Consider the following 15,004-nt stretch of genomic DNA (forward strand, 5'->3'; position numbering starts at 1 on the left):
CTGAGATGGGAGGATCAATTTCCCCAAAAAATTTTTAAAAGGCTATACCATATAATCTAGGCATGTAGTAGGCTGTACCATAGAGGTTTGTGTAAGTTTAATCCATGGTGTTTGCACAATGGAGAAATTGCCTGAGGACCTGTTTCTTAGAATGCGCCCCCATTGTTAAGTCACACATGACTGTGTATAATTAATTCAGGCCATTATTTTGTCATCTGTAAAATGGAGTGGATGTAACCACACTCACAGGGTTAATATGTATACTTTATGCTGGGGAACAAATCTCTTTTTATTTCACTCCAACACCTTTAACAGACAAAGCTTGTTGGCCTGACAAATCTATGACAATGCCCCTAGGCACTGATTTGACAAGTTGTGAGATGCCCATTTTCACTTGAGTCATAACTTTATTAGTGTTGACACATCCTGTTAATGGATTTTATTATGTGGTAATGATACAGTCAAAGTTTACACTGTAGTAATAGCTACAACTATAATTGGGAGCCTATAGGGTAGCACGTGCCTCACAGAAACGATGTTAGTATGTAAACTTGTCCTGCATTAAACCATGACACCTGGAAGAAATTAATGACCTGGAGCAGGTGAGTCCTATGTTTGTCTTTAAATAATTAATTACTTGTTAAACCTACTGAAGTATGTATAGGGTCAGGCAAGGAAGCATACACAGCTCATACTTAAAGAAAGGTGAAACCCTTGGTATTGAGGTTCCACTGTATGCCAGTTCTTAAATGTGAGTTATTTTTAAACTTCAGAGCAACCCAACAAAGTTGAGATTAGAAAAATTGAATAAAAAGCTCACAATCAAAAGCTAACAAGTGGGAAGAGATTATTCAGAACTGCCAGAAAAAATCTTCAAGACTACAACTTGGACATTTATCAGAAACCTCTTGGCTTCATTCCATATCTTTGCTATTGTGAATAGTGCTGTGATAAACATATGAGTGCAGGTATCTTTCAACATAATGGTTTCTTTTCCTTTGGGTATATATCCCACAGTAGTGGGATTGCTGGGTTGAATGGTAGTTCTATTTTTTTGGTCTTTGAGAAATTCCCATGCTGTTCGGAATACTATGCAGCCATAAAAAAGAATGACATAATGTCTTTAACGGTAACATGGATGGAAGTGAAGGCCATTATTTATGTGAAATAATTTAGAAACAGAAAGTCAAATACCACATGTTCTGATTCACAAGTGGAAGCTAAATGATGTGTACTCATGGATATACTGTGTGGAATAATACACACTGGACACTTGGGAGGGTGGGAGTGTGGGAGGGAAAAGAGGGATGAGAAATTATCTAATGGGGGCACAATGTCTTCTATTCCAGTGATGGCTGCACTAAATCTCAGACTTCACCACTATGCAAAATATCCCTGTATGTAACAAAACTGCACTTGTACTCCCCAAATATGTTTAAAATAATAGTAATAATAAAAGTTTTAAAACAATCTCTTGGCTTGGACTTTGGCTCTTCCCCAACTTTTTTACTTTTATGTCTTGACACTTTATCTCTCATTCTTGAACTCACCCCTGAACATGCCTTCAATTTATCTCCTTAGCTTCTGTTCTTTTCTCCCAACTCTCTGATCATCCTGCTGATACAGCTGCTTCATTCGATCTATGTTTACCTGTTCTGTCACTTGCAGCTCCTCTTGGGCTGTGCTGCACGGATGTGATCCAGACAGAACGCAGGTCTACAATCCATTGCAATTTCAGTAACTGACTGAGAAATGCGTAATGGCTTTTCACTTCCAGTTTATCTAATTCTTGGGAAAACCGGTTAGCTATTAATTTTCAACACCCAAATAACTCTGATTTTAAGGTTGTACACATACACATATAATGCTGGGTCAACAGTGGTGTGATGCTGACTTCAGTATTTTGCAACTTCTTCTTTTGTTGGAAATTACTGGTTTTTATACAGACTCATAACAAGTGAAAAGTTCACCTCTTGCCCACGCTTTTAGTTCCAATTTGACTGCTTTACAATGGGAACACAGTTTATTGTTCGATTTTTGTTCATTTTTTCTCTATTCTGATAGTTTAGCCAAACATTGCAGGTCACTTATGCTTGCGCGCCACTGCACTCCAGCCTGGGCGACAGAGCGAGACTCCGTCTCAAAAAAAAAAAAAAAAAAAAAAAAAAAAAAGAAAATACTATCAATCGAAGGAGGCAAAGTATCAAAGTAGGGGTTAGACAGACCTCAGATTCATGACTTCAGTGTTGTGAAGATTAGAAAACATAATTTTATGTTGTGTCCTATAATGGCCATTATTATTTTAACAATACCTAAACACATAAAATAATCCCAAATGAATGTGGTTACTGTATTTCCAATGTGTAGGAAATACAGTTAACAATGTGTTAGGTTGATTCCTTGGTGCAGTGGACTTTTCTGGTGGGAAGAGCCTCGTTGGGGAGGAAAGAAGCACTGAAGAAAATTTCTGGCTTTAGGGGAATATGCGAAGGAAAAGGAAAATTACCATTTGTTGAATATTTTCAACATGACAGGCACTGTGCTAGGTGATCTAATCTCTTCTATTTTTACGACAAACCTGGAAGTTAGTATTATTTTCCCTTTACCACAGAAAGGAAATGAAGATTCAGAATGGTCAAGATCACACAGAGTTGAGTGGCAGAGCAAATCTTGCAGCTTTGCACTGCAATTCATTGGCCAGAACACTTCCTCCTTAAGACACATGGGATACGTCTGGAAAAAAGCTACAACTTCCCCTTAGACTGGTGTTTGGGGTCAAATTCTCCAAAAGGATTCAAACTGGAAGGCTAGAGCCAAACAAAACCCAAACAAGCCAAACCCCTACTTTCTAGTGCATTTCTGGGCTCAAAGACAATAGGGGAAATCTCTAAACACTCCTCTTGAATCACCCTGTATCATGTTTTTGAGGCTGTGTTAATTTGCTCTAGTAAATAAATACTGTCTGAAATAGTAGCTGTAACGGTAATTACCCTCTAGGTAAGTCATCTGCCAGGTAGTTACCAACTAGGTAAGTCCACCATCATGATGTATTTGGTGTATGCAAGGGCTCCAATGATTAATTGAATGAGGTTGTGAGAGGATTACCCTCCTTGTTGCTTTTAAATCTCTGATGGTGTAACCAGTCTGTGCAATCCTCCCAGGATGTGACATTGGTGTTTTGCTGCTTTTGGTTTACTATTTTGGCCAGAGTTCAGGAGGAGCAGTTTCAGGGGCTTCTAGTTGGTGCTTCCTACCATAAAGATCTTGTTCCAGACGTCAGGGAACAACCACAAGATGGTCTGTGGGCCCATTGGGCCCACTGTGAGATGACCTTGAGTCAGAACTCTATTTATCACTTTCCCTCATATGCCTCCTTTCTAAACTGGAAGGCCATTATACCATTTTGGGACCTGTGATACCAGGTCAGTTCAGATCTGGTATCCAACTGTCCTTGCAAAATCTGAGTACTATTCTTCCCCAGTGCACAGTTACCCTGGTGGATGGCCTTATGTCCCTTTATGAGGATAATTTAAAAGATATATGTGATCCTTGGTATATAGTGGCATCACAGTTACTAAGATATGTGTGTGTGTGTGTGTGTGTGTGTGAGAGAGAGAGAGAGAGAGAGAGAGACTACGTTCCCCCTGAAGGAGGATTTCTCTCTCCATACATACACATACATATATACACACACACACACACACACACACACATATACACATACATATATGTATATTTTGTATGATTTGTGTATACTCATGATACCTATACATATTAGGCATGGGTTTTGTATTATTTGTACATACATATGATATGACAAGTATGATTCATATATACATATGTATATGTATATATAGTATATATATGTATATAAATGGAGATATTTACATATGCATATATACATACATATGTATATATATGTATATGGATATGGATGTGTATGTATGTACATGTATACATGTATACATCTGTATGTACGCACTTTTTCCATTCTGCTATCCCATCATCTTTAATGATACTAGAGAGGCCAATTCCCCAGAAACACCTCATACTCTTAACCCACCCCACAGAGAACAGCTACCACCAGATATCTCTCAGACACCAGTGTGTACCCTCACTAGTGTGGTCCTTATGGCTTCAATGAAAGCCAATGAAAGGCGTGCCCTCTGGGCCTTCCCAGCAACAGAGTACGCTGGTGGGTTCTTCACTCTCAAGTAATAGATTCATTTTAAGGTTCAAATCTCTCTGTGCCTTCTGCCTTCTTCCTCAAAATCATGCCACAGAAATTCTGGCATCTCCACCACATATACCATAGGACATCATTGTGTCCAAGATTTGAGAATCCATGTCAGCAGAGTATTAGACAAGCTCCTGGTTTCCTTTCTAGAAAATTGTATCCCAAGTCAAGAATGTGTGTATCTATGTCAATAAATTCTTCCCTCTCCAGCCTTATATCCCCCAACTTAATCCAATGCCTTTCAGATTTACTCCCATATGTGTTTCTTTGATTTTTGATGATACTTAATGCCCAGGTCCAATAAGTCTTTTGGTTAGTAACCTATTTCCTACCATGACTAGGATCTGAGCTATGCTGAGACCTGATCTTAGTCATTTGCTGAAAATAATGAGCAGAGGCAAGAGCAATTTGGGAGGAGGGCAAGCATTATCTTGTGAGGTTTTTGTCTCAAATGAGGTCCTTATCAATTCTCCATGCAAGCGTAGATTCTGCTCCTCTGGCAAGAGGGAGGTACTACTTCTACCTTTGTAGAGCTTGCTTCTGCCTATGTAAAGCTACTTGCAAGACTCCTGTGTACATAAACTTTCCTCCCAAATTAGTCATCATAAACTAGTGATTATCTTGACAATCACTTCCAAATATAAAATCTTATATTTTATATTATACTTAGCAAATAATATTATTAATATAACATTATAATATATTAGCAAATAAAAGTTGTATATATGTTTAGAGACAGAATCTCACTCTGTAGTAGATTATATTAGCAAATAAAAGTTGTATATATATTTAGAGACAGAATCTCACTCTGTAGACCAGGCTGGAGTGCAGTGGTGATATGGTTTGTCTCTGTGTCCCTATGCAAATCTTGTGCGGAATGGTAATTCCTCAGTGTTGGAGGAGGGACCTGGTGGGAGGTAATTGAATCATGGGAGTGGATTTCCCCTTTGCTGTTCTTGTGATAGTGAGTGAGTTCTCACAAGATCTGGTTGTTTGAAAGTGTGTAGCACTTCCCCCTGCTCTCTGTCTTCCTCTTGCTCCAGCCATGTAGGACATGACGGCTTCTCTTTCACCTTCTGTCATGATTATGTTTCCTGAGGCCTCCCCAGCCATGCTCCCTGTACAGCATGTGAAACTATGAGCCAATTAAACTTATTTTCTTTATAAATTACCCAGTCTGAGGTAATTCTGTATAGCAACGTCAGAACGGACTAATAAAGTGGTGGGATTATGACTCACTGCAGCCTCCAACTCCTGGGCTCAAGTGATCCTCCCATCTCAGCCCTCTGAATAGCTGGGACTACAGGTGTGTACCACTATACCCAGCTATTTTCAAAATTTCTTTTGTAGAGGTGGAGCCTTACTATGTTGCCCAGGCTGGTCTCGAACTCCTAGGCTCAAGCAATCCTCCTATCTCAGCCACTCAAAATACTAGGATTATAGGTGTGAACCACCATGGCCAGCCTAAAATTTGATTTCCTACTTAAGCAAAGTCTACTGAGGTTTGTGTAACTATTTAAAGCAGTTATCTCCAGCAATTCAGCTTGTTCTGTCTTGTGGCAACTCTCTCATGATGTACTTCTACAACCACCACAGAAGGACAGAAGGAGTAGACTACTAGAGAAATTTCCACCAGCAATTAAATGTTCCAGTCTGAAAATGATGTTTTTCACTTCTTCACTCAACCCACTGGTTAGAAGCAGTCAGATGCCCCACTGCCCACCACCCAACTCTGCAAGCAGTTGGACTGTGGGAAAATGGAACCCTCCCATATGTTCAGAAGAGAGAAAATGACATACGCCTAGAATGCTCTACCATGATGTCACTGATTTTATCTAAAACCGCTTTTGGAATCCATACATGGGGCAAGGGAAACGGATTCCCCTCCCTCACCCCAGTTTATGTAGTATAAATTCCATGTGAATAGAGAATATTTGAGATTTTTGTATATCCTAATTTTGTATATCCTAATTTCCCACATGAATTTTTTTTAATATTGTCTACTTCTCATTTCAAATTTGAAAAGCAGTCTCTGTAAGTGTGACTGTGTCATCAGAAAATAACTAATAAATATCATGGAAAGTATATAAAAGAGTAGAAACAAGGTTGACTTTATTTCAAACATGAAACTCTTTATTTTGTGTAAGAAGAGTTATCCCTTGTCTATCCAGGGTGACACTAGTGACTGCACATGTGTTCTTGAGCTGCTTTTCCTCCAGTGAAGACTCATGTCTCCTGTCTCTTTCTGTCTTGAAAAGGTATGTTTGTCACTGAAGCTGCTCTCTGGGATCAAGGTCAGAGTTGTATACTCTGGAAAAGATCTTTGCAACTCTGGCTTATATGAATCCATAAGCCACGAACTTGACTTCTCGTACCTACCATTTGTGGAACTAAATTATATCAGTACAAAAAGGGCTACATTCTATATTGTAAAAAAAATATGCAAAATGAGGTATAAATAAGATTATATTCTGTGTATCAGTGATTCTAGAGGTTAAAAATGACTGAAAAAATAGTTCTTCAGGAAAACACCTCCTTTGGACTCACATAATGTATTTTCCATTCAAATTAGTAATGTTCAGTTTTTTCTGCAGTTGAACCAGCTATTAGCTTTCTGGAGAGTCAAAATTCTCTTCGTTTTAGGATCAAATTTGTATTGCCTTGTTCCATGAAAGAAATAGAAAAATCCTAGAAACAAAACAAAAGAGACTTACTACATTATACAAGCAGTTTCTAGGTTTAACTTGAATTCTTGAGAAACCAATTCATTTGTGAGTGCAGATATTTTTGGCATTTGTTGTTCCAACTAACAATAATGATGCTATTGCTATGGCAATGAAATGGAGGAAATACATGCATATTTGCTTACCGTCTTTCATGAAAACTGCATCAACTTTGTTGCCAATTCCAGGAAAGTCATGTGCTATCATTTTGGGATAACCTGGGTCCATAGATCGTTTATATTCATCATACCTGGTCAGAAAAGAGTTAAGAGTGTCAGACCTTTTGCTAAACATGTACACTCTCAAAATCATTACAGAAAATATACCATGAGGAATTTAACCAGGATATTTCATTTAATAGATCATTCGTGAAATGGGGAGTAGATGGGGTAAGGTGGAATCCTGGGTGAACTAAAAGGCCTTTAAGGCCACTCTGAAATCCAACATCGAATTCTCCAGTAGATTCTATGCTATGTCCTATCGAGGTAACATACTATGGAAGATAAGTAACTTTTGGCCAAAGTGTCTCTGTTAAGATGAATGCCCTCAATTCTACATCCTTTTAAAATTCATCCCCCTACATTCTCTGGATTCCCAGTACAGGCATTGTGTGATGACTATTGGTCAACAGACTAAATAGATGATAGATTGGCAGCAGCCATTTGCAGAAAAGGATGCTGGCCAAGGCAGTTTGAGACTCACTTTGAAATGGGGTGTTCTAGAACTTTTTATGTAGAAAGAACTGAGGCCCTAACATTCTCTGCACTTAAACTTACCTCCAGTATTTATTAGCAACAAAGAAGTAGGTTTTTCCAGTGTTTTCCTCAGAAAGAGCAGCATCGATATGCTTCACAGTTCTAGGAAAGCCAAAGGAGCTATAGATGTCCTTGGGGTATCCGGGTAGCACATTCTGCCCCTGAACAGCCCAGTACTTATTCCCTGCCAATCAAGAAACAGTGATGAAAACACTTGCCTAAGACTTCACTAGGCAGTAAGTTAATTTCTAGGTAAGTTCTTAGTTTCACATGCTAGTGCAGTGCCCTGGCTGCAGATTAGAATCATCTAGGGAGATTTTTGAAAATACTGATGCCAGGACCCTATCCCAGACCAATTAAATGTGTCTATCTTTTGAAGCTTCTTAGTTGATTCTAATCTGCAGCAAGCTTTGAGAATGACTCATTTGTGGGGTTGGGGGCTTCTTTCAAAAGTCAGATGTTCAAATGACTAAAGAGTTAATTATGCCACCTTGGTGATAGAAACTTCATTTCTCCAGGTTTGCTCATGGACTGTGGAAGTTCAAACAATTTGTATAATAAAGGGAAGAGTGCTGTAGTGACTCACAACCTATAAGGATTTGCAATCCTGGATTCAAATCACTGCATTTGGCTAGAAGACAGTTCCAAATACTTGAATTAATGCTGTGTCCAGTTTCCGTGTTTATACTCAGTAAGCCCCTCATCACATAAAGCTGGTCTCATATACTAAAGCCAAGATTTCTCTTATTGTACACACGTGCTATTTACCCCTCATGAAAGAGGAATGTGAAACTTTCTGTCTCTAACATCCCTTTAATTTCATAATTTAAAGGCTAGAAATTCTGTTTCAAAGCGTTTGGCCCACCTGACCTGCATTTAATTCTTTGCCTTGAGTGTATGGCTGAGTCAAATGTCTTACTCATTGTACTATGCTAAACACATGTTTGTAAAAATACTTGTGCATGACACAGTGTCTTCAAAGTCCAGGAGCTGATCATTGGATTGTGTTTCATTCTGACAGAATCGAAGAAGTTTCTCCCAATCAATTCACAGTATTCAGAACTTCTCATAATTTGATGTGCATATGAATTGCCCATGAAATTTGTTAAAATTCAGATTCTATCAAAGAAGATCTGAAGCAGGACCTGAGATTCTGAATTTGTAACAGACTGTCAGGTGATGCCAATGCTGCTGGTCTGAGGACCACACTCTTACAGCAGGGCTGTGGCATCCCCTATCTTAACTGCCTACTGGGAGCCTCTCACCTTCTCAAGAGGGTAGTTTGTACTGAAATAGAGTCTAGGAAATCATACCAACAAAATCTTTCTATTCCATCCTCTGTAGGATTGGCCCAAGTCTCGATTTTTACTTTGAGTATTCCCAGGAATATGAAGGGGGTTTTAAATACGTAGTTCGTGCAGAAAACATTTTTGTAAATCTAGATTCATTAAAAAGGCCAGAACATTCTTTCTCCAGTCATTTGCCTTTTGTTTAAAATGACTCCAAAATGCACTATGCACTGTTTAGTTAAGTTGATGGACTTCCATTGATTTGGTTGGTGAGCTGAGATTTTCAAAAGTCCCTGGAGAGAATGTAGCTAGTACCCTTATATCTCAGCCCCAAAGGGAATAAAAAATTGATTTATTAAAACAGTGAAAAATAATTAGAAGGATTACCTTTGAAAAACCGGACTTCATCTCTGTCGGCAAATTCGTAAGCAGCTTGAAGCCCTTTTGGCAGTTGTGGCCAGAAAACAGAGATGAAATTGAGCTCAACTTCCTGGTAGAAGGGATTTGTGCGCATGTAGAATCTGATTAGAAAAAAAGAAAGAAAAGTTTCCATCTAATTTCTGGTAATCTCTGGCAGACATCCAGCTCCAGCTCCTTCTTGTTGCTGGCACTAGAGGTGTGCCGGTAAATGTTTAACATTCAGCTCCCCAAAGGAGGGTTGGTTTATAGCATTTGCTGATTTCACTAGGTTGAAATACTCCCATTATGATGAATTTCACGAGTCTCAGTGGAGCACCGTTGTACAGCATACAAATAAAATAGGCACAAGTAACTTTAAGAACATAAACAAGTAGAAAAATGCAGTAAAATTATGACAAAGAGATGTTTTAATTATTTTTATTACCTTTTAATGTAATTTAGTTTATATAATTTAAGTTTTATCTATTTATTTTTTATTTATTTACTTTTTTGAGACAGAGTCTCACTCTGTTGCCCAGGCTGGAGTGCGGTGGTATAATCTTGGCTCACTGCAACCTCTGCCTCCCAGATTCAAGGATTCTCCTGCCTCAGCCCCCTGAGTAGCTGGGATTACAGGTGCAGGCCAACACGCCCAGCTAATTTTTGTACTTTTAATAGAGACAGGGTTTCACCGTGTTGGCCAGGCTGGTCTTGAACTCCTGACCTCAAATGATTCCCCCACCTCGGCCTCCCAAAGTGCTGCAATTACAAGTGTGAGCCACTGCACCTTGCCTATAATTTAATTTTTAATAATGGCTATGGTTCACAGTTAACATGCAAAATTCTTCAAAATTTAACAGTCAGCTTTGGTGAGCCACTAGGGATCGGCTGTGCACGTTACCAGCTGGACCATGACTCTAATATCCTATATTTAGTGATTACTTACAACACACCAGGCCCAGTCCTTACATCAGACCTTATCACAAGGACACTATAAGAGAGTATTTGCGGATGAGAAATTGAGGTCAGGGAGACTAAGGGAGGTGTCTAAGGCCACCCAGCTGGTAAGAGGCTAAGGTTGATTTTTAAACTGAGGTCTGGCAGCCACTCCCTTTGTTGTCCCGTGGTTAGTAGTACTTACACAAAGTGGATTATAGAGTTTATAGGGACCAGGGTAACAGCACAGCATGGACTGTCATGCGGGCTGACACAGAAGAGCTCCAGATTCTAGGCCACAGGGAAGCCTATGGCTTTGGCTGTCAGAAACCTGACTTCTAGGTCCCATCCTGCCTCTGCCTGGCTGTGATGCCTTAGGCAAATCAGTTACTATCTCTATCTCTAGCATTTCATGTCTCCCCGACGTGGCGACATTTAAATGATCTCTGTGTCCTTTCAATTCTGGCAATTCTCAAATTGGTCCCGTTCCATCTAGTACTATTTGGTTTGATAAGTGTGTCCTGCTGTACTGAGAGGTTTCCTTTAAAACCATCTGTTTTCTTAACTTGTCCCAGCATTGAACCACATCCTGTATAGTTTACCTCCAGCCTTATCTTTTACACTTAAAAACTAAAGAGTGGGCAGAAAGAATTATGAGCCAGTGCCCGGAATTCTAGGAGAGATGCGACTACAGAGTAGTAAAACAGTGCCACAGCACTTGAAAGGCTGCAGAGAACCAGTCTTTCAGACCACCCTGAATTTCTATGTGTTGATCTTTCTGTGGACTACATCATTCACCAAATGCAGTGTGCAATAATACACCAAAAGAGTGTGTTATTTTGCCTGATCCTTTAGGAATCACTATGGTACAGACAGCAGGCCTCCTCCTTGCATGTGAGATGACCCCAACCTTTTTGAGTCCACATGCTGCAGAGGAAGTACTGGGATTCTTCTCTGAAGAGGGAAGCACCATGTTACCCCTATCTGTCCCAGGAGGGATTACATAAGTTCTTGGAGACTTTCCCAGCATTGGCTCTGTCCCATCTCTTCTTCTCTGGGCCTCCAGGGGGCAACAGAGACCCTTCAAGAAAATAGGTTTTGGGAGGGCCATTTTTCCAGGCTGGCACAGGAGATAATTAAAGGATGGCTATGCAACCCTTATCAGGGAGACGTTGCTATGGAAAGGACCACTTTCTCCTAAGAAAGTCCTATGATACTTATCATGATAAAGAGTCGCATAATGAAAAGAGACCTAAGTAGGGGACAGAAGACCAATAACTGCTCTGCTACCAATGAGCTCTATGCCCCCAAAAGATCTCTTTCCTTCTCTCTGACTTACTTTGCTGATCTGTAAAACAAGACCATACATACTGATTTTCTAAATCAACTCTATTTTCTGAGGATCAGATAACCTAATACATGTAGAAAAACAAAGTTGTTACAAGTACATTATGTTGTACAAATGCATGCAGTTGCTACCATACAATTATAGATGTAAATCAGTGTGAAATAAGTAACATGTGAAGCATAATCGTTAACCATAGTAGTGAATGTTGTTATTATTACAAATGCAGATCACAAAGAAGAGCTGACATCTTACCTGTCTTTAAAGAACATCACTTCTCCCCGAATCGTCGTTATAGCATCAAAGGTTAGCTTACTGTCACACACTTTTGGGGTTTGTGGGCCGGTGGGCTGGACAGGATTTTGGGAACCTCCTAAGGAAAACAAAATACCTGCAGTTAGTTTTGCCTAGTGTTAGAAAACCACATAAACAATGAAGACAGCTTCTTCAAGGATATCGCTAATGACTGTTTTATTTGAAATAGGTATAAAGACCACCAGGCCCTTGTCGGTAATGCTTTTCTCCATACTCACCATATATGGCTTGGATGCCATCAATGTCATCCTGAGCTAGCTGAACATCACCACTGAAGGTGTAGCTGGGATACATCAAAGCCCCAATATCAGTAGAATGAGCGAGTCCAAGAGAATGTCCGAGTTCATGAGCCGCAACACGATATAAATTGTACTCTAAAAAGGCCAATACATCCATTTGTAATTATTTGAAATGTATTCAGTTTTGAGGCATTTAACTAATAAATAATTTACAACTACAAGGAAGAATGCTCCTATTTTATCAGTGACTTTTTGAAATATGTGTATGTATATATTTTTCCGAAGGCAGAAGGCATGCGTTTATTAACAATGAAGAGACAGGTTAAAATCTAAACTCTATGATTACACTGATACAATTAAAAGACAAATTCAGCTGACTGAAAGCCCACCACGGATTAGTCAATATTATCAATGATTAAATGACACGTATTATTTTGCAGAGAAGCAATAAAGTTCTATTAACTTTAAATATTTTTCTTTTTCTTTTCTTTTCTTTTTTTTTTCTGAGATGGATTCTTGCTCTGTCACCCAGGCTAGAGTGCAGTGGTGCAGTCTCGGCTCACTGCAACCTCCTCCTCCTGAGTTCAAGTGATTCTCCTGCCTCAGCCTCCTGAATAGCTGAGATGACAGGCATGTGCCACCATGACTGTCGAATTTTTATATTTTTAGTAGAGACGGGGTTTTACCATGTTGGTCAGACTGGTCTCAAACTCCTGACCTTGTGACCTTCCTGCCTCGGCCTCCCAAATCACTGGGATTATAGGCATGAGCCACTGCGCCCAGCCTAACATTTAATATATTTCTTATTTACAAAACTGATAAATGTTGACTGCTGGAAATTTTGGAAAATACAAAAAGCCTTCATTTTCTTTAATTTCCACGTAAGTTTATGACCACTGTTACATTTTGCTGTTTTCTTCTAATTAAAAGGATTTAATGTTGATGCCCACAAGTAAAACATCAAAGTTTTCAACATTTTCTTAATAAAAATTTTAGAGTGGCCTAGTTGTCACTGTTAAGATGTTGTTAGCCGGCAGAAAAGATCTTTCACTTTTCTAAATATATCACTGATTTTCTGAGTGGTAATAGAAAAATATATACTTCTACGAATGATTCTTTCAACTAAATCAACCAATATTACAATGAAACATGAAAGGGAGGGGGGAGAATTGAGAGAGGCAAATTTGATTGACTTACCTCTGAAATTGTTGGTCCACCTTTCATCTTCATCAAAATGAGCATCCCCCCCAATACCTGGGCCTGGTTGAAAAGCATGAGCAAGATTTCCTCCAGGGCCATCAAAGGGAGAATTGTCCTGATGATCTGAAAGAAACAGAATTCAGTGAAGTTTCCTTGTGGTTCTTATGTAAGCTAAGCCAGCAGGGCAAGCATTAGCTTTGTTAAGAGGCCAATAGACTTCCATCAAATGTGATGCAGTTTCCCTCTTTGAGCCCATAAAATCAACATTCCTCTTAAACAAGCAATTCCAGCTGCACAGCTATGAGATTTAAGGGCAAGGTGAGGTTAAGGTTCTACAAGAAGAACTTACCTCCCCTGACAAAAGATATCATTATGTCTGCTTGACCCTCAGAGACCTTGGTGAATGTCAGAGGTGTGACATTACTCCAGAGTTGAAAGGCTTTCTCAATGGCCTGGTCCACAGCTGCTCTTGGCAAATCCGGCGTGTAATTTTCAATCCTTAGAATGAAACAAGATAGAGACACATTGGACATGACTTCTTACCACTATCGTGGGAAATAGCTCTCTCACTCTGGCCCTCCATCTGCCTACCTGTAGGTCAGATGCGTTTGCTCCCAGCGAGGGTTCCCCTCCGTGAGGACAAACTGAGCCACATCAGGCACTCCACATCTAGGCTGCTTCATCACCTTCAGGGTTTCAGCATCTGGTTTCCCAGTCACTTTCAGCCCAAAGAATTCCTGCATTTGCTTCAATTTTTCAACCACTGGGCCACTGTTTCTCTGCTTTTCAACTTGTCTCCCATCATTCTTCAGGTTGTAGTATTTTTCCAGGTATTTCTGAAGAAAGAAAATTGTCAAAACACTGCATGGAAAATCTTTCTCATTATTCTAAAAATTGATGGCGTTAAGTTTTAGCCAGAACAGAGAACTGCTTCTAAAGCTTGTGTTTAGATTTCGCAGTTGCTTTTATCCTTATTTTTGGTGAGAAATGAGATTTCAGAGTAGAAATGTTCCTACTATTAATTACTGTGAAGTAAGAACTTCATAGCAGAGCAACTTTTATAGAGCAAGATTTGCATACTGTTACAAGTCTACAATTTGTGGAGAGAGGTTTGGATGCTCTTCCTTTAGTTCACTCTCACCTCCAACTGCAAAAGGAGAGCCTATGCATGGCTAGATACGTTTTTGGGGGAGGGTGCTGTTTCTAGCAAAGAAAAAAATCTCTTTATAGGAAATCCATCCTTAAAAAACTCTATTATATTACTGCAGAAAAATACAAACTAAAGATTTGCATTATTGTCAGATGCAATGCAGCATTTACCTGGACTAAGTCCACATCTTGCTCTTGTGTTTCTAGAGTCGCTGGGAAGCCGTGAGACACCACACCCCAGAACAGCAGCAGCAGCAGTGGAGGAAAGCTGTGCATACTGGCCCTTGTCTTCTTTCTCAGCCCAAGGTAAGTGATGACTTCTCAGCTTCCTGCTGCTTCAATATCCCAGCTAGGAAGCTCCCTCTGTATATATAGAGTCCTTGCCTTTCTAGAAAGCCGGAGGCTATGTGACTCATG

At 39.6% G+C, this 15,004-nt stretch overlaps 1 protein-coding gene and 1 long non-coding RNA gene across 3 annotated transcripts; one reads left to right on the forward strand and one right to left on the reverse strand.

The window, feature by feature from the left end:
* The first annotated feature begins 313 nt into the window (after window positions 1-313).
* LOC126936367 (uncharacterized) lies at window positions 314-14,886 on the forward strand. 2 transcript variants are annotated; one of them, XR_007719436.1, is made up of 3 exons: window positions 314-602; window positions 11,914-11,990; window positions 14,795-14,886. It is a non-coding gene; the product is annotated as an uncharacterized LOC126936367 (long non-coding RNA). The 2 variants fall into 2 exon arrangements; XR_007719437.1 differs by lacking the exon at window positions 14,795-14,886 and adding an exon at window positions 12,169-12,348.
* MMP1 (matrix metallopeptidase 1) lies at window positions 6,325-15,004 on the reverse strand. Its single transcript, XM_050759074.1, has 10 exons — window positions 14,759-15,004; window positions 14,030-14,274; window positions 13,788-13,936; window positions 13,436-13,561; window positions 12,218-12,373; window positions 11,940-12,057; window positions 9,392-9,525; window positions 7,737-7,899; window positions 7,107-7,210; window positions 6,325-6,925 (listed from the first exon to the last, which is right to left on the reverse strand). The coding sequence occupies exons 1-10, from the start codon at window positions 14,861-14,863 to the stop codon at window positions 6,816-6,818; spliced, it is 1,410 nt and encodes a 469-aa protein (XP_050615031.1). The 5' UTR covers window positions 14,864-15,004; the 3' UTR covers window positions 6,325-6,815.

This window comes from Macaca thibetana, chromosome 14 (assembly GCF_024542745.1).
Source record: "Macaca thibetana thibetana isolate TM-01 chromosome 14, ASM2454274v1, whole genome shotgun sequence".
Classification (NCBI taxonomy): Eukaryota; Metazoa; Chordata; class Mammalia; order Primates; family Cercopithecidae; genus Macaca; species Macaca thibetana.